Source organism: Aythya ferina, assembly GCF_964211825.1.
Source record: "Aythya ferina genome assembly, chromosome: Z".
Lineage (NCBI taxonomy): Eukaryota > Metazoa > Chordata > Aves > Anseriformes > Anatidae > Aythya > Aythya ferina.
Window position 1 is genome coordinate 81,507,725 of NC_140299.1, and position 20,031 is coordinate 81,527,755.

The window sequence follows — 20,031 nt, forward strand, 5'->3', positions numbered from 1 at the left end:
CAAACAGGAACGTGTCCTGCCTCAAGGGCACAAAATTTACATTAAAAAATCATGCCTCTTCTTTCATAGATACTGGAACTTAATTATGTTTTATTTTTCCACAAGAAATAAGGAAAAACATGTTAATGTTTCAAAATTTTTGTGCTCAACAAGTTTAAAACACATTTCTTTAATAAATTGTCACAGGCATAGCAATCGTGTTTTGATCTGCACTGTGTTTTTATTTAGGAAAATGACTACATTTCTTCATATTTTGAAGATGGAGATGACTTTGGTGCTGGCAGCGATGACAATATGGATGAAGCAACATACTAGCTATTGTTGCTAGGTAGTATATTGTTCAAGCCTTACACTACTTGAAATATAAACCTGGAGGTAAGCTGGGTATCACTGACAGAACCAATGCATTATCTCCGTTGGGTTTAAGTATACTCTCCAAAAACATACTGGACAACCTTATTTTATTAGTACTATGCTGTGAAATGGGATCCTGGATCCCACATTTTTTTTTTTCGCCATGTTTTGCAGACATGCACCTTTTTAAGGTTCTCTGGAATGCCTACTGATGGAGCAATCTATATGCCATTGTATTGCCTCTGCACAGACAAAGAATGTATGCATTTTAATTGAACTGTGCCTAAGCATTTGCACTAATCAGTTCTATGCTTTAGCTGTTAAGTCTTGAAAACAAGCGAAATTTTTGATAACCTCAGTAAAGCAAAAATAGGACCTTTATGGGAATAAGCTGCTCATATTTAGCAGCTGACTTCCCTGAAGGAATTTATGTAACTTCTGAATTCAGGTGACTGAAAATAATTGACCACTAAGCACTTTAATATAAACTGACTTGAAAGGACTTTAGTAACACGGACTAGCAAGGTAATGAGAGCATTTTGAACTAGCTGTTTTGCTAGTCAGCAGAACTCTCCTTACCTTTAGTATTTTGGTGAAAAGGGACAGTAATGTTTAACCGTGTTACATTGCCTTTATGCATCAGTGTAGGTAATAATTAAGGGTAATTTAATTTAGAAAGAATTTATGGCAGAAATTAAGATTGAGAAGTGTGAATCATAGTTTTCATCTTTGTTATACAGATTGAAGTGACAAAAATTTCAGTCCTTTGCCTTGATTTCTCTGCCTGTTAAGGCAAAACTAACTCTTCTACCTCACAGAGCTGTTAAGTGAGATGGCAGATATCTATGTAAGTGCTAAAGCACATTTACTTGCGTTCCTACAAAAATGAGACAAGCTTTACAGACAGCAAAATCAATAAAAAGACAAAAATGCAGAAAAGGAAAGTGGTGAAGTATTTTGATGCATGAGGTTTTAATTGGGAAAACATGAGTGCTGAGAATAGCAAAGCTAGAATGCTTGGAAACACGTATCTTATTTTAGAGCCAACAGACGAAATGTAGATTTATTCCCGAGATTAGAAACCAGAGGAACACAACGACAGAATGTTGTGTCCCTTTGTCTTTCGATGATACAAAATACTATTTATCAGTGTTACTGATCAGGTTACTACATTCTGTTTTTGGTAACTTAGTGCTAATGATTATCAGGGTTAACGAAACAACAGTTTTAAGACAAAAGCAATTCTTTCATGAGAAGCGCGCTCTGTGGAAGTTTGGCATTCTGTCAAGCAGTGCTTTGCCTCACTGCTGACTGGAAAATAGTACAGCGTTATTCTGTGAATCATTCTGCACAGTAAGGTACAGCTTCAGGTGCAGCTTTCAAGTGTTCTGATAAGTTACGTATCCATTCTAAAGGAAGTGAAACTAAAATGCAACGCACGTCACACCTCAGAGGTATACTTAATTGTGTTTTGAAGCCTGTACAAACAGTGTTTAATAAACATTCTGCTATATTGCACAGAAAGTTGTTTTTGTTTGTTTTTTTTTTTTGACAACATACATGCGAGCAGTTGTTTATTGACCAGTTGGGCCTGTTTCTTGGATGTGACATACAACTCGTTCATTCAGCATCTTTAAAAGGTGAACCATGGTTACCTGTCCTACAGAGGGAACCACACAAGTCTCAGGATACATCTTCTAAGACCAATTTAACAATGGCAAGTACGGCCAAAGCTGAGGAGCAACCAGAGGTATAGGTTTCACCTCCGAAATGAAATGATGATGTTCCAGAGGCAAAACACCAACATATGAGAACTGCTACAGGTGTTTCTAACTGCTGAGAATTTATTGCAACACCATAATGCTGATAAAACCCAAGGTTGTCCATTGGGTCTCAGCAAACTTTGGATTTGGGTAGAATTGAATTCAAATTCTGTCTTAACAGCATAGCAGAAAAGTACTGGTATGTCGTACAAGAAGGCAGGCACTCCTTTTAGCTTTCAGTGTGCAGGAAGATTGCCAGCTTTCCTAGGAACTACCTGTCTAGCCAAGGCCAGCAGTGCTCAGCTGCTTACCAGTGCTAGACCGTGGCTACAACGTTGATTTTTCATGCCTTTTTTTTAATGCTCATTTCAGAGAACTAACAAGTTCTTGGAACTTTATGCAGAAGAGTTCCAAGTTACACAAGACAGGCACAGGACAAACGTTTAAGTTACCAGTTATTGCTACGCCAGACGTGAATGCTATAGGCAGCTTCTGCCAACAAACTTAACTTGTTGGCCAAAGAGTAATTTAGATCACACAGAGAAACTAGCCAAAACAAATACGAGCAGTGGCCTCCTAGCACACATGCAAAATATAGAGAGTTAAGAATACACTGTATGCACCAGTTTCACTGCAGTCTAAAATAAAATCTTTATTTTATGCATATTACTTATGTTCTTCTAAAATTAGAGGAGCAGAAGTATTTTAAATAAAACTTGCATCCTCACTCAGGATTATTTCACAAAGTTATAGTTTGAACCTTTATAAAACAGTTATACAAAGATTATTTCTGACAACATATTCCAAAATATAGGAGATTTAAAGCATTTAAAATTTCATATGATCCAACAGTGCAATATGCACTTATATTTAAAACCAACTTCCAGACCAACAATGTGCTGTAATACAATTTACCCTTCAGTTTGTTTTCATTTTTTTTAAAGTCAATTTCTAAAAGACTAGTTTTACAATTACTTTACTGTATCAGATTTTAGTTCCATACAGAGCAGTTACCCATTTTACTCAGAACTAATAGACAGGGACACATTGCCAGTCACATCATACTTTGGAAAAAGCAGTACAAATCCCCACATCCTGCAAATAGAAAAGCCAGCTGCTGCTTGTAGGTTCCTACTGCCTGAAGTCCCATGATCTTGGAAAAAGACTTAACTGTGTTTTCTCATAATTTAATGTTCTACTTTAAAAATATGCTATGTGACATATGCTACATAACAGTAAAAACATGCCAGGCTCTTGGTCAGAGTATAGTATTTTTCAATAAAACTTTCCTTTTTTTTTTTCCTAATAAATGCTTACTATCACACTTTTAGCAACTGAGTGACAAAGCCACAGGCCTTAAAACACCAAAAAAGCCCAAAGAAGCCTGAGACACTAGAGAAGCATTCAGCGCTAACACCACCAACAAAAGCATCTCTTCTCTTAAATATAAACAGCAAAGACCTTTCTGACCAACTCAAACCACAACTGAAGTTAAGTTCACTTCAGATGTTATGGCAATTTAGTACTGGCCTGTTAAGGTATGGATAGTAACTTAGGCTTGTGTTGCATATCACACTTGTTAATCTCTTGTTATTCAACAATTTCCTAAGAAATGAAAGGATAAAGTTCCATAAACAGAGAGAGATTGATGGAGGAAGATACAGACCAACAAATAACCTAACAGCAAAAAAACTGACTCATTATGCACCAGCTCCCAGGCTTGGCAGGATACTGTCTTAATGGGCCAAAGTTCTGTTGTATGGACAAGAGCAAATCACCTCTTCCTAAAGTTGGCTTGCTTTTAAGCTTCTAGCCATAGAAGCTACATCACGCTAGCCACCATAAATCACTTTGCAACTCAACCTTTCGCACAGCCTTACCCAGAACTGGTGCTTGAATGTTCATGTTTGCATTATTACCATATTGTTTTCACAGAAATAAAATTTAAAAAGATCTCTGAAAACAAGCAGCATGCGAAATACGAAGTTCACACTCATTTAGAGCGCCTCTTCTCCTGTGGAAACTGAGCAGCCACACTGTCTCCAGAGATACTACTCTGATCGAAGGTTTCCACAGCCACTAGTCAAGAGCTCACAGGTCCAACTGTATGCTTCCCTTCAGGCTTTCGGCTATTTCAATCTGCACTGAAAGTAAACCAATTCATGCTGATACCCTTAGCATGCCAGTGAATAATATCTACCCCATACTGGCAAAAGCCTTTACTTTCAAAATTCAAGTTGATAAAGCACTTTGGAATACTTCCTATAGTAAAAAAAAATAGATGCTTTATCTTTTTTTTTTTTTTTTCCACACTGCATATACTTGGTCAAGACACTCAAAGGAGAGTTTCTAATAGTGTTTAAATTGAAAAGATAATTGTATTTTTCATTTCTAAGCCTTATGAAAGTCAGATAACTTCAGCTTTGGTAACAAGTATTACTTCAAACAAACAGCACAATAGAAACCTTATTCCGCAAGGCAAATATAACAAAAAGATTATAGGCAACATCTCAGTTTTTATTTTATAATATTCAGAGTACACAAGTACCTCTTTACTTCTTTCTGTAGGAAAAGTTTTGTTTTGTTTTGTTTTTTTAATTTTTCTCCTGTAGTATTTTCAGGTAGGGAAGAAAAGAAGGGGAAAAACAAGTTTGTCCATGAAATCAAGTGAAACAGTCAGGAACAGAGTGGCTGAAGAGTGTAAGTGAAAGAACAGTCTGAAGCTATGGCTGGTCTGCTTCTTCCTAGCAGCCTCTGAACCTCATCTGAGGTTTTGCAAGCGATTTCAGGAAGAAGTTGGTGTTCAAGGTTCTTGTCCTTAAGGTTTTAAGGACCATTAACATATTCAAAACCCGAAACAGTTCAGCAGCCGCTGCCTGAAGAAGCAGCTGCTCTTGAACTGCGATGTACTGGAGGAAGAAAAAGCCATAACCATAAAATAAAGACTAATGAAGCAGTCAGAGCAAGGTGCCACGCATCTTCACTTGTTTCTTCTCACACGCAGCTGAGCAGAAGAGAACAGTAGTCCAGCCAAGTCAGCTTTCAGTAGAAGGATGTGAAGTTTCAAACAAAAGACTTTCTCTACTGGACCGTGTTGAAGGACAGCGTGACATACACAGGAACCAAGTTATCCTCCTACCTATACTGAAGAGTACTACAGAATGGGTCGACCACAGGCACAAAATTTGAAGCCTCCAGCTTAAGTATTAGCTACGGCCTCTTTCATAGACATCTAAGAAAAAGAGGGCTTTATAGTGGCAGTTAATTATGGAATGACTGAGTTTTAAAAATTCTGTAAGAAAAATAAAATTATAAGAATGTAGTCCTATCTGGTAACTGTAAACTTGATATTAAAATGTCAAATGTACTATGCACTCTATAAATACTTTAAGATATTTAAAAGATAGATATCCCCAAATGCCCATCTTCGGGCTGCAAAATGTACAGTGAGATTCCTTATGTGTTAGCTCAAACTACCCTTTTCACCTCATCATTAATTAGAAAAAACACGCCTATCAAAATAGAAAAAAAGTGCAAAGCTTCAGAGACAATTTCCTATCTTAATTTATATCCCAATCTTGCATCGAAATCTCCTGCCTGAAGCACATTATGGGCTTACATGATCCACGGAAATATCCTTGTGCTGGAACACTGCCCATAAGGGTAAATCATTAAGTATTTCCTCTGTATTTCATCTGTGTTACAGATGCATTTTGCATTCTGTGGTTTCCTCTTCATCTAACGCTATGTTATGTGTCTATGAATGACAGTTGCCTGGGGTTTTCGGTTGTAAGGCTGAAGGTCTCCTTGATTATCAACATTTATAATATTCGCTGGATTCATTCCATTTTCTATTTGTTTCTGATGCGAAGCTGCTGTGACAAAGGAATGGGCAGATTCCATTGTAGAATGGTGACTGACATCTGCTTTCACTAAAACTTCATAATATAGGAGGTAAAAAACTGGAGTTATTATGCCAATGATCAACATAATCACTACAGCTGTCCACCACCCTATGCCCCAATCCGCTCCGTAATAAGGATCCTTGGATTTTTTAGTTTTACCATCAGTTTCAAAACAGACCTGCTGAGCCGCTAAGGCAGAAACAACTTCATTAAGGTTCTCTCTCTTCGTATCGTTGCACTTCACGATCTCTTCTATATCTCGATCCACCTCTTTTAGGAAGTTGCCAGCAGTCTCGTTAGCAGAGAATTTGTCAGAAGGTGAGGCTTCCTGCACTTCTGGGGAACAGTGAGCCGGCCGAAGGACTGGCCTTCCTTTTGGAGAGGCATGTGTCTCGGTCAGTACACTGAACTTTTTCACTGGGATTTTGATAGACCTCAGGGCAAAAAAATCTTGATCGTTGATAAGATTGTTCACTCTCTTGATATCTGCAACCTAAAAATAAACACGACAGTTTAAGTAAGTTTAAAAGATCCATTGACCTGAAACGGTTAAAAGTTCTAAATTCTTGAGAAACCAAATTCTCCACTTATGAAAGAAAGGGATAACTGATACCTGGTCAAACAGGCTGAAGTGGGAAGAGGTTAAAAAGCAAACCTGAACAATGAATGATAACCAAGAAGGTATTACAAGGTAACAACCCTCATGCTTCAGATGATGACTGGAAGTCAGGCACAGACAGTCACTTGAAGTGTATTAACCCATCATTGGCAACTGCCAAATGAATGGGACTTAGGCTCTGAGTTCCTAATTAAATTGAAAACTAATGAGTAAAGATTACAAATGACAAGCTTCCGATTCATCTAGCCACAGCTCTGTTTTGCATATGACTCCTGCTTTTGAGTCCTAAGGTAGAAAGAAAACGTAACTTAACACACTATCATCTTCCCTCATTTATAAATATTTATAAATAAAATTCCCTCATTCAATCAATTCCCTCAAAGTCAGCTCTCCCCTTTGCCTATTCTACCTCAAAACAGATTTGGTTTTGCTCTTAAGAGGTTCAGATCTTCACCCTCATGGGCAATACTCTGCAAGGGTTTAATATTGCTTGGAGAATGAGCAGCTTCGTCTTGGCACAGCAACTCCCCCCATGTGGAAGGCACTGCCACAAACCTCACCATAAGCGTTAGGTCAGAGGTTGGACTCGATGATCTTGAGGTCTCTTCCAACCTAGAAATTCTGTGATTCTGTGATAACTAAATACCCGGGAGTCGGTACATTTTTGCTACACCTGGGACGAATACAGAAATTGTGCCTGCTAAAGGTACCAGAGCTCATCTCCTTCCTATCCTCACTGGGATGACATCCTGCATCAGAAGACATCGAAGTAGGTATGAGTAAGGCCTGGAGACCCTTCTCCCTCTAACTTAAAACACAGATCTGGGCAGAAGTTAGGACTATCAATGCCTACCTCCTCTGCTAACCTTCTAATTCGAAAGTGTATTTTTTAACTATACCTCACTGAGCAAGACGAGGATAAAAGGCTGCAAAACACAGCATTTATGCCAGCGATCAGTGCAAACTGTGCTTTCTGCCTGAAGCCCCAAACCTCTCTCTCGTTACCCCCGGTGCTCCAGGAGAGGCAGGACGTGGCGCTTGGGGACAGGGTCCGTGGGTGCTGGCTGTGTTAGGACCGGGTGGTTTTGAAGCATTTCTCCACCCCGGTGCTCCAGCACCCGAGCTCCCCAGGCACTCACTCACCGAGCAGCAGAACTGCAGCGCGATGGCGTTCAGCGTGTCCCCCTCCTGGATGTCCCTGGCCAGCAGCACGATGTCGTCGGGACGGTCCCTCGAGGCGCTCCGCCGCACCTTCTCCCGGCCCCGCGGCCGCAGCTCGAAGGCCTCGGCCTCCTCCTCCGGCCCCTCGCCCTCCGCCGCCACCGGGTGCGGGTAGGGGTAGGGGTAGGGGTAAGGGTGATGGTGGTGGCCGCCGCCGGGTGGCTGCGGCACGGCCGGGGGCTGCGGGGCTCTGCCGGCCATGCCCGCCGCTCCCCACCCGCCGCCCCGCGGGGACAGGGCCGGCCCCGCCGCCTCGCACCGCCCCGGAAAGGGCCGGCCGCCATCCGGAGCCGTGGGGCAGGGATCCGGCATCCATCTTACAGCCCTGGGGGGTGCACCCACAGATAGACGGGCACACGGACACACGGACAGACACACGGACACACGGGCACACGGGCGGCAGGGGCGCCGCGCGCCGCCCTGAGGGAAAGGGGACGAGAGGTTGTAGGGGTGACAGGGTCCCAGGGGTAGCAACAGGGTCCTGGGGATAACGAGACTCCAGGGAGCAGAACAGGGTCCCAGGGGTGACGGGATCCCAGGGGTGACAGGATCCTAGGGATAACAACAGGACCTTACAGATAACAGGATCCTAGGGGGAGCAACAAGATCCTAGGGATGACAAGATCCCAGGGATGTCGGGATCCTAGCAGTAACAACAGGATCATCCCGATAACAGCAGGATCCTACAGATAACAGGATCCTAGGGATGGCAATGGGATCCTAGGGATGACAGGATCCCAGCAGTAACAACAGGATCCTCCTGATAAGCCTAGAGATAGCAAGAGGATCCTATGGATAACAGGGTCCTGTGGTAACAACAGGATCCTAGGGATAACAACAAGGTTCGAGGGATAATAGCAAGCTCCTAGGGATAGCTGGATCCTAGGGATATCAGGATCCTAAGGGTGACAAGATCCTTTGGATAAACACAGGATCCTAGAGATAACAGGATCGTAGGAATAGCTGGATCCCGGGGATGACAAGATCCTACAGTAACAACAGGATCCTAGGTATAACATGATCCTATAGATGGCAACAGGATCCTAGGAAAACAGCAGCACGCAGGGGCTCTGCTCAGCAGGCTGGGCTTTGTGAGCCGTTTTGTGGAGGATGCAGATCGGAGGCTGCCTGTGTTTGTGGCTCTTTCTGAGAGCCCTTTTTGGCTGTAGCAATTCGCTCCTTGTCTGCAGGGACTGTTGACGTGTCAGTCTTGCCTTGGATCTTAGAGTATTGTTGCTTATTCGGCTGTCTTCTGCTTTTTACCTCTCCTCACCCTTCCCTCCTCAGGACATGTACTGCAGGGATGCAGGCGTTCAGCCTATGCAATATATATATATACACAGACATCTCTATATATATTTATATAAATTTCTCTCAGAAGAAACAGACCATAAATTAAACATTCTAGATGCTGTGCCTTCCCTAACAATCATGCTAATTTTTTGGTATTACAGGAAAGACCTGCCAGCAGCTGTTGCAGTTGGAGGACTTCCTGGTCTGAGTAGGAAGTTCAATCTAGCAGAAGTTTCTTCAGACAAAGCCTTAGGAAGGTGTGTTTGGTTACAGCCGGAGCAAGTACAGTATTTCGTAAAAAAGCTGGCAGCTCTAAGGTTAGGCTGGGTGTGTTGAACAATTGACTGCATTATTGCTGAAGGGAAATGCGGTTGTGAATCAAGTTCCTAAACAGATTAAATCTAAGCTTAAAACAAAACAAAACAAAACAAAACACAGTAATTTTAAATAACTTTTTTTTTTTTTTTCTTTTTTCACCTTGTTTTTTTTTGAGCTTTGTTATTAACTAAAGTGGTTAGAAGTGTGCTTGGTATTAAAAATGCAGAACTCTTCTACAACTGTAGTTTTGATAACTGAATATTGTGAGTGTTGAGATGTAAATGCAAGAGCTAACAATTACTTAGTTCCATGGAGCATCATACACATTGCATTCACAGAACTTGGAGAAGATTCAAGCCGTATTTTCAGGCATTGTAAAATAAGATGCCAAGGTATAATGTGTTTTTGCTTCTCAGTTTATTTTAAAAAGTCAATATATGTTTTAATATCTACCTTAAAATATTTATTCATTTTTGATGAGGAAAGGATTGGATTAAATGATTTAAAGTATTTCTAAAGTGTCTAGGAACTCGCTAGACAAATAGCATCAACAAAGAAAGCCAAACATCTCCATATAGATATTTTGTCAGGAGTAGAGAAGTTCTATGTTTTACTTAAGAAACTTGCCTGAAAGAATATAAGTATTCTCAGGTGCAGACACAGGTGGTGAGCATACATGAAGAGCAGGCCAGGTTGGGCATTTTGTGAAGAAGCATGCAGCAGTGCCAACCTGCTAACTCTCAAACGGGAAACTATTTCCAGCAGCAAGTTGGGCTAATTCGTGGACTTCGTTGTTCTGTGTTTATTGAAATGTTGCTGTTGATGCCACCTGTGATTAGAATTGCCTGAAACCAAAGTTTCTTACGTATCAGCAGAATATTTCTAAATAGTTCAGGAGACTAACTAGGGATATTTTCTTTGCTACAAGGTATTTTGTGGTGTCTTCCCAATCAGAGCCTGCTTAGAAGCAAGCCTTCTGTTTTTATCCTGGGTCAGATGCACAGCTCATGCTAATTAACGTAGCTGCACTGAAGGCCTTATGCAGAGCCCTACATAGAAGCTTCTGCACGTCAAGGACGAGCCTGGATTGTCAGTTTACATGACAAATGCTGGTAGTGGTCCCAGGATGATTTTATGTGTTTCTGAGGTTGGTGGATTGGATTTCCCACCAAAACCCATGCTGTATTTCCAGCAAGAGCAGTGTGCCTTGTTGAAGGTAACGCGATTGAATTAAATTCCCATAAACTCTAAGCTTTCCCTTGGGATCCCAAGTTGCTAACGAGTAATTATAACAAAGCAAATGAGAGTTCGTCCATTGAGAGGTGTCGTGCCACATCTGGCAAAGAATACCTACAGCACCGACCCGTTCTGCTCTGTTTTTTAAAGGAAGCTTTCAGTAGTAGGAATGAAGTGACTGGAGCTGTCTGTAGCTGGGAAACTGATGACTCAGCCCCTATTCATGCTGTTGAAAGACTGTTTTATGAGGCTCGTCCGAGCCGTGGGTGGACCTGGAGAGGAGTGTGAAGGCAGACTTCATACCCACTGATGCCTACAGCAGTGTCTGATGATTGTCCCTTCATACGCCGGTACTGGCTTGTCCTTGTGGAGGTTTTCTTTAATCTTTGGGTGGTGGGGCTACAAAAAAGGTCAGCGCGGGGAATTTCACCATTTCTTTTATCTAAGGAGGTGTACCATCAGGTCAAAAAAGAACTGCTGAAGCAGCACTCTGCCTCGGAGGGGGAAAGAAAGTCCTGGAGTTTGCTTTGACCCTGGTACACCCCTGTGTGTAACCATTTGTAACTGGTGACATTTTCCCATCAATAACAAAAGGGTATATTCCAAACTTGATGAACAAGACTGTAGCTGCATAGCTCCCATGAATGCTAATGGGAACAGGGCCTTTCTCCGTCCCCATGTAAGTTGCTTTGCATATCCTAATAGCGCATTCTCAATGAGCGGCGGGGTCAGTGTTAATCACTCCGTGGCATTCCAGGAGCAGCCACAGGGATCTCTACCACACCCCCGTTGGTCATGCTGCACCCATCGCGTCTCAATCAGTGAGGCACTTGGGTGTACACGTAGGAATATTGAAAATATTTTAAGGAAATAATAAAAGGGAGCTACACAGAACATGCTGGAGAGCTCATGTGGCTTCTAAGTGACATTTAAAAAAAATAATCTTCCTGGAGATGACATTCATGTAATGTCCCACCACTGTTTTTGTAAGTCTTTATATATAACTTTCTGTGGTTCAAGGCCATGGGGCTGGATTTACCTTCAGAGGACTAGCACCAAGTATCTAAGCAGGTGTTTTAATTACTTGAATGAAATTATAAGCTATGAATCATCAAAAGATTGACACAGAGAAATATATACAGCCTTTGTCTCTGCTTCCCTATGAGATACCCAGGCGTTGTACTAAAATCTTGGGAAACAGTTAAGTCAAAGGAGATCTGCAGCTCCAGTAGAGTCCAAGATGTGTAAAGTGCAAGAAGAGGAGCTGTTTAAGAGCTGTTTAAGAGTTATGCAGAAAGTAGGTAGTGCTGGGTCAGCAGACATTCATGGAGTAGTCTGTTCTCCAGTGGGAATATTTGCACATACACATTTAACTATAGTAGCGTTAAAACCTGGGCCTCGGTTCTCAAAATTTTTAGAAACCCTTTTTAATCAACAAGGTTCAGACAACCTCTCTGAAAAATTGGTTAAAAGCATCGAACTATAAAATTTAATCAGCACTGTCACAGTTTCAATGAGAATAAATAGTAATTAATAACGTTTCTTTAACTTTGTTATTTCCTAATTTCATATTTAATGTATTTGTTGCTTCCCCTTAGTTACTCAACCTGCATTGCTTACTTTTTAAGTAATTTTATTTAAGTATGTATTCATTATAGAAAAATGCTCTGCACCTTCCGTAACACAGCCAGTAGGGTGCATTGCTTGTCTGACACTTATTTATCAAAAATCTGTAAAGAACTGCATACTTGCATCTAATTTACATTTTATTTTGCTCAGCTTAGGTATCCTCTGAATAAGAAAATCTAGTGAAACCAGTCAGTAACAGTGAAGGCAGCGAGCAAAATGGAGTACAGAAAAAAAATATTTGAAAAAAAAGTATTTGAAAATTTATTTCATATTATCCACAGACAGATTTTCCTATCAGATTCTGAATTCCTACTCATTTATCCATAGTGATGAATAGAATTTCTGTAGTGTGATACCTTACGTATTCTTTTAAAGATTGTCATAGATTACTTCCAATTTTAGCTCTGTGAATCAGCAGATATGTTCAGGAATAGCTTTTACTTTTTGAGCTCTCTTCCTTGAGTAAATTTAGCAACCCTTGCAGTGTGCAGTCTGTTTTTTCTCAGAAAAATTTTTTGTATTGTACTCAACTCTTTCTTTCATATTTTTTAAATGATTTAAACATTATGAGCTCTTATGAGACTTTTATTTTCTGCTTTCTCTAGCTCTCAGTTTTTAGGAATTTCATTTGATTCCATCCTCCCTTGGTTTCAGCACCTTTACTAGTGTGGACACCAGAACTTCACAGACTTTAAAATACCTATCCGTTAGAGCTATGTACAAAGGTAAATGATTCCTCCCCATTTTCCCACAAGTACTTGTTGCTAATCTGCTGTTGATACTGCCAAAGATCACACTAATTCTATTTTTTCTTACTTACAGCATCACACTGGACACTTAAGGTGAGATGCTCTTCTACCAGAATTCCTGCAGATGAAAATGATCCAGAAGGCCATTTGTCAGGTATAACCTACATTTTGGTTCTGAAAGCATTCAGCAGTGTTAGCATGACTTGGTTTTATGGGACCAGTTTGCTAGGTGAACCATACCACTGTAATACTCTAATTTTCTTTCTGCTGATACCGACGTCACAAACATCCAATTGTCATTTTTACATTTACATGAAGATAGTGCATGGTCCTTGTTGAACTACATAATAGAAGTATTTTAATTTCTTAGAAAGGAAATTTGTATTTTGTTTATAATATCTTAATGAACAAAATATATAGCTCTCTTTTTGAGAGCTACCAACTAATTTTTAATTCATTTAACAACAGTGCAATATTTCCTAACATTGTGCTATGTCTGTAAAGTGTAGCAATGTGATTATAAAACAAGTCCTCCAACTGTTCAGCTCTGTTACATGAGCACAATTACAGCCATCCAAATTTATAATCTCTCAGAATTAACGAAAATTGTGTTACTGGAATACATGTAGAATCACATTTTTCTTTTATTCCTTTCTCTTACCCTTATGTAAGTGAATTTTCACATTAGCCTTTACATTATTTTGTCTAGGTTTGCTGTCAGTCTGTCTGACATTCCATTATTGTAGCATTCCACATTCTCTTTCTGACAGGTGGGAGACTAGCACTCTTAATCTTCCCATAACATATTAGAAGATACTAAATAAACAGCAGTGAGCAAATAGTCTTTGTAGCTGAGCATTTTAGAATTCTTCAGATGAAATGTATACATATCAACTAACTTTGGAGAAAAAAAAAAAAACAACACGTTTTTCATCATTTTTCATTAGAAAATGTAGTTCATCCCAAGGAATAAAACACCACAATGAAAGATTAGAGTAGGTATTCGACTGCATTCAATCATTTAGCTTTTAGTCACCATTTGTACCATCTTTGCTATGAATTCCTTTCTTCCCCATGTAGCTTATTTCACATACCTTTTGCATTTCTAAAAATAAACATAACTTTCAAGTGGCAGCACTGAAAATAAGTTCAGATAATCAGAACCAAGTTAAGAGGAGGAGGCATACTCTTGAAGAATACTCTTTGCCTGTTAGAACTTAGCAGTTAAAGAAATGGAAGTATGGGAAAACTCTCAAATTGCCACTTGTAGTTATTGTCTAAATGTCCTTTTCCATTTCCACAAAGGAGTGTTACAGACCTTAAAAATACTGTTATTAAACTTGTCATTATTTTCCCAAACCAGTGTTTTTCCCTTATATTTTAATCATCTGTAATTTATACAATCCAAGTTACAATGCCTGTTCTGCAGTCTTCTCTTTCATAATCATTGTTGTTTTTTTTAACAGTTATGTTTCTGACTGAATTTTTGCCACACTTTGCACCAAGGCACACGCTAACTCATATTTTGTTCTTCATTGTAGAATACTGGCTTTCTGTCACTCTACTAACCTCTTCATAATTTTGGAAATGAAAAGCATAGGGATTTTGATGTAGTTTTGATACTCCACGGGAAGGAGTTGAACGTGATGTGGTATTTTTTCAATACTGGGATTTCAGCTGTGGCTTCCTTGGTACTGATAATTTGCCTTACCATTGCCTGCGTGGATAGGGTTGCATCTTTATTGATACACATTTATTACCCTGTTATAGGTACAGCAGAACAGGCAGTTTTGTTTTTGTTTTTTTTTCTGCAGATTTATTCTGTATTGGTACATGGCTACCTACAGCTGCAACTGAGAAAAGCTCTCATTGGCAAGCAGTCTTTTGATTTTATTCCATGGAGTGAGAAAGTGCCCTTATGCAGGCCCTGATACATCAGCGCAATCCAGTCAACTATGCGGGCTTTTCTTCTGCCCTGTACTGTTCTTCCCACATAAAGCCAGGCCTATAAGCAAGTAAGGGAGTTGTCTGGAATACCCTAGCATTACTTTCATCCTTTGTTTTAAGCTCCTCATTGAAACAGTGTGGGGTAAGCCACACAGCTTTTGCAGAAGGAAGAGCGAATATTAGAAAGGAGTTGGAGCAGGAGAAGGGAGATTTGACCTGATGAAGCAGGATCTAATTCATAGTCTTGAAGAGCTTTAATATACTAACAGGTATGGCATTCGCAGCCTGATATATTGATAAAAATGTGTAATTTGTGGTTAAGGTGCTTCAGCTTTCCCTTGTAATGGTATACTAGTGTAAAGTAAACTGTTCAACTACACTCTCTGGTTTTGATATTAGTAATAGTAATTATACTTTAACTTCTTGCTATGCTTTTTGCTTTTTTTCTTCACATTTTCAGTATAAAGTTGATAATAAATTAAAATGTCGTGCTACAGCAATCTGCAGTCTAGGATGTTTAGTTGTGCTTTTCATTCAAGATATGTTGTTTTCAACTTTGCCTTTATCAGTCGTTATTAGATAAGAATTGATGCTAATTTAATATATTTTTACCATACTTTAATGTATAACAACTATTAAAGTAATTCTAAAATAAATCATCCCATTCAACTTTTTAAGCATTTAAGATATGGTTACAAACGTCCTGTTTATGATGTAAATCAAAGGAGTGCTCTAATAGACATAGAAACATTTTATCGGGGGGCATTTTCATGAATTTTAAAGGAGATTCCCTTCACCCATGTTTTCTTACAGCTTTTGTCCTTCCATTCGATTCAGCTTCTATACGAGACAGCAGAATGTGTCAAAAACCTTTAAGTTCTTTCACCGTGTATCAGGCATGTTAATGCAAATACATTAGGAGTAATCCCCCCGTAAGGAGAGACAGTAACGTAGCCCACACGACATCAGTAAAGTGTTTACAAGGTATTAATAAGCCTACTGTGACAAGATGTATTTAATGGGAAGCAACAAGGAATTTGTTTTATTAGTTTTCCTCCACCCTCTAGTAATAAATCTTAAAAGCTTCAATATTGATTCAATGAAATGAATGGCTGAATCGTTCTGGAGAGGCTCTGACAAGTGGACAAATGCTTCCATGGTTACATTGTGCTATGCAGTATGGTTACTGAGCTTTGTTGGTTTCCTCCCTCTGCCATTGAAGTAAAATAACAAACCACAGGGAAGCACCACACATGGTGGGCAGAAACTGGAAGCAACTTTAAAAGATCAAGCTAGCTGATCTTATACAGATTTTGAACAATATGGTTTTTGTTGGTTTATACTGTATACCCGAGACGTGCATTTCAGTATTCTCTCCTTCGTGTATCCCATTCTCACTGAGCCTTTTTATCGCTTGTCTGCGCTGCCTCCAACTTTTGGTGTTTTTGATAAATGAAATGGCTATGTGGGAGTGTGTTTCATAACAGCGTTAAATCAATTACGTTTTTCTAGGAATATTTTTGTATCAAGTGATGTTGCTGCATCCCTGCATAAACTACTGCAATACCTAGATGTGGAATAAAAAATCATGTATACAACTTAGATGCAAGTGTTTTAGGGTGCTTTACAGTATAGCATAATCAAGATATTTGCTTTTCCATCTTGTGTCTTTTGTACTCAAGTTTCAGGTGTCACAGGGAAAAGGATAATATATAATAGTTTCATAGTTCATAGTTTTAAAGACTAAACTTTAAGGAAAGAATAAAAAATAATGGCAAATAGTTGTTTCATTAGCTTAAAAATGTTGCAGATCAAGCATTACATTTAGAGAAAGAAATCCTGAAGGCCTTGGATGTTGCTCAGGACAAACTGAAAGGATGTTTGAAGAGAGTCTTCCCCTTGCAGACCAACTCTGAAAAGAGTGAGTTTTGTCCTCTGTGTTACCAATTCATGTTTGTTTGTTTTTTTCTTCCTCGTGTCTGAGGGTCCCCAGGATCACTCCCAGCTGTTGAGTGCTCAGATGTTGCAGTGCTCCTTTGCAGACACCATTTTACAGCCATATTGGACGGCAGGATTTCCGCAGTCAGTAAGATAAATTCATAGAGCTGTAGGATAGTTCTGGACTTATTGCTTTCCTTAGGAAGTATCCCATTTATTTGGGATACTTAACCTACACATTTATTCAAGTAATATCCCTTTGGTCTCAAGGGGGGAAAGTAAGCCACAGATGGGAAAACACTTAAAGTTTTCACTTACAGGATTTCAGAAAAAAAGAGAATCAACTCTCAAGTCAAAAAATGTAAATTATTTGTGTTTCCAAGTAGGGTTTTCTCCTTATTTGAAAGGAAGAAAAAATATCTATCAGGACTTGGGAAAGTCAGTCAGTAGCTGGAAACCCTTTTGCTTTTCTGTTAATTAGATTGAAATACTTTTGGAGGACTCTGAAGCTAAGAGCAATACAGATAAAAGAGCTTATGGACAGCCTTTAATATTTTTGCTATGCTTTTCCTTCAGAACAATGCAATTCTGGTAAGCATTTTTTTTCAATTTCAGTCTAGCGTTTGACGTGCTCTCAAGTTGTGCATTTTCAGTAATTTGATGGATGTTTTATGAGAAAGCTTCTGACTTGTTGCATACTATCTACATTGTCTGAAGCATGCTGCAAATGAGGAACTGGACACACTTCATTTGAAGAAACAAGACTGCAACTTTATTTAGCAACAATAACGGCACAAGAAGAGCAGGCAGACAACCCATGCCAAGTCCTCCTCTTGCTGTTTCTCCATGTGACCTACAAGCCAGTAAGTTCCCACTGGGGTTTGAAAGGAGCCACTGAGCTTTTTAAGACCAAACCATCTCTTCAGAGATGGCATTCTCTTTGTGTCGTAACATAAATTGTGTCAGAATTGCATGCTGCAACTTTGATCAACCAAATCTGGGATGCGTTAAGTAGAAACAAAGGGCTTACTTTCTCATTATTAGTTCAGTGTTTTACACTTGAACATATTTATAGTAACATTTCTTTAAAAGTCATCTGATTTTTTGTGAGTCTTGTCAAATATATAACCAAATTCAATAATAAAAGGTCATGATTAGGTGAATAACATTTCTGCTATAAAATGTGTTAAAATATAGCAACTTCCCATGAACAGATGCCATGGAACATTTACTTTTCTTTCATGATATTAGAAATCCTTTTTTTTTTTTCTTTTTCTTTTTCTTTTTTTTTTCTTCAGTTAAAAGCTCTTTGTCAACTCTAATATCAGTATGCTCTGGCAGTGTATCAGAAAGGAGCAGTGCCATGAAAAGGTTAACCTTTGCTTAACTAATCACAGGAAGTTGATTTTTTTTTTTTTTTTTATCAAGAGAATAAGAGACCAGTCCACTTAGAAGTTCTCATTTTTCTTTGTCTTAAATTCTGGACATCTCCAAAACACAGAGGATCAAAACCTGACTTTATTTGAAACCATCTGCACATTCATCAGTCAGGCATTGACTACTGAGGCAGAAATGTCACACTCAAACTTACTTATGCAGTATCCTCTATTTGTATTTGTTTACTTCGTGCTTCTTCATGGATGTGTTTATTTATCAGGAAATTTCCCAGTAAATTAAAGATTTTAATGTTAAAGCATTCCCAGCCCATGAAGAAGTTCATGGAAGCAGTTCAGGAAAGAGAGCAGTGCAAGTATTTGGTACTTCTAATCAGGTGATACATGATCATGGTTGTGCATTTCCTCAGGGTGGGGATAGCTAGAAAGGACTCTTCAGAGAGCGCAGCTAGATGAGAAGAGGAAATTAATAAGAAATCTGTTTAAATCTTGAAGAACAGAAAACACAAATGCGATCCTAAGCTGCTATGGTCAGAAACTTGACAAACAGACTATTCAGCCTCTCAGACAGGTGAGCACACCTCTTTAGTAGGAGTCTCAGTCCTGCTTTCTCCCACAGCATGAGTTGGAGCATAGTTCCTGGAGACTAAGCTAGCAGAGTTATGTTCTGTATTTCTGGCTGCCATTTCTTTCAACACTGCAGTTGGATCTGCTTCCCGCTGTAAATCACATTGAGAGGAAGTAATCATGCAGGGAATATCAGCCTAGATATCAGCCAACCAAACAGTTATCTATATGGAATCAAATATGAAACGACAACCACACAGGGAAGAATTTAAGAGCTTGTGGTGGTCTGTGGTATTCTTAATAATGGTCTTTCTTGCAGGAATCCATTTGAAAGAGACTTACTACCATGAAGTATTGTTCAAAGAAAATCCTCTTTCTTTAAAACAAAAAGAAAGCAAAACAACAAACAAAGAAAAAAGGCATTTCTTACAAGAACATCATCTGTATCTTGCCAATTACTTTGTGAATGGAGGAGCAAGATCAGACCCTGCTCTACCAATACATTAGAATTAATCAGAACAGCATCTGATGGCTGTTAGGTATTTTTGAAATGCTCCACTGTATTGCAAGTGATTCATTAATAAACAATCAAAAAGTAAAGTTAACTGGTGTCTGATGTATTTTAATTCAGTATTGATCTATGAAAGACCTCTGCACATGCCTGCGTTCCTCACTCAGAGTAGTTCAGTCCGCTTCAGCTGCAGTACCAGGAAAGGTAAATGACAGAGCCATGTCTGTGCAGGATTAATATTTCAAAACTCTCAGGATTTACTTGTTTGCTACTTATGTCCAAATAAGTATTTATCCCAGAATATTGAAGCTTGGAAGCCTCACTCAGGTGAAAGCAAAACTTTTTTATACAGTGAAAAAAATTTTAACAGTTGAGAAGCTTTAATGAAATCTCAGTTTTGTGGCATTTAGAGATATTCAACAAACTTTACTATCAGCAATTCTTTTTGCTTTCTAATAGTGTATAAAGATTGCAATACTGTGACTGAAAGCCAAATGGCTTTCATATTCACACAACACAGAAATCTGCTTTATAAATAGAAACAAAAATGTAAACAAGAAGAGAAAATGCTCCCTTCTGAAGCCCTT

General features: G+C 39.2%; 3 protein-coding genes across 13 annotated transcripts in view; 2 read left to right on the top strand and 1 right to left on the bottom strand.

Annotated features, from left to right (window-relative positions):
* Positions 1-1,878, top strand: part of POLR3G (RNA polymerase III subunit G) — a 17,783-nt gene extending 15,905 nt beyond the window's left edge. For all 11 annotated transcript variants that reach the window (XR_014687275.1, XM_084504547.1, XM_084504538.1 and 8 more), the window contains one exon: positions 229-1,878. Coding sequence is in view for 10 of the 11 variants with exons in the window: in XM_084504547.1 (XP_084360673.1) it covers positions 229-315 (87 nt within the window). In the remaining variant the exon portion in view is untranslated. The remainder of the gene's footprint in view (positions 1-228) is intronic.
* On the bottom strand, positions 1,445-8,070 carry LYSMD3 (LysM domain containing 3). Its single transcript, XM_084504536.1, has 2 exons — positions 7,785-8,070; positions 1,445-6,515 (listed from the first exon to the last, which is right to left on the bottom strand). Exons 1-2 carry the CDS (start codon positions 8,061-8,063, stop codon positions 5,862-5,864), a joined length of 933 nt encoding a protein of 310 aa, XP_084360662.1. The 5' UTR covers positions 8,064-8,070; the 3' UTR covers positions 1,445-5,861.
* Positions 8,071-8,207: 137 nt separating this feature from the next.
* The window catches only part of ADGRV1 (adhesion G protein-coupled receptor V1), a 298,863-nt gene continuing 287,039 nt past the window's right edge, over positions 8,208-20,031 (top strand). The window contains exons 1-6 of the mRNA XM_084504535.1: positions 8,208-9,865; positions 12,944-13,063; positions 13,161-13,241; positions 14,902-15,303; positions 15,872-16,955; positions 17,690-17,835. The gene's annotated coding sequence lies outside the window, so the exon portion shown is untranslated. The remainder of the gene's footprint in view (positions 9,866-12,943; positions 13,064-13,160; positions 13,242-14,901; positions 15,304-15,871; positions 16,956-17,689; positions 17,836-20,031) is intronic.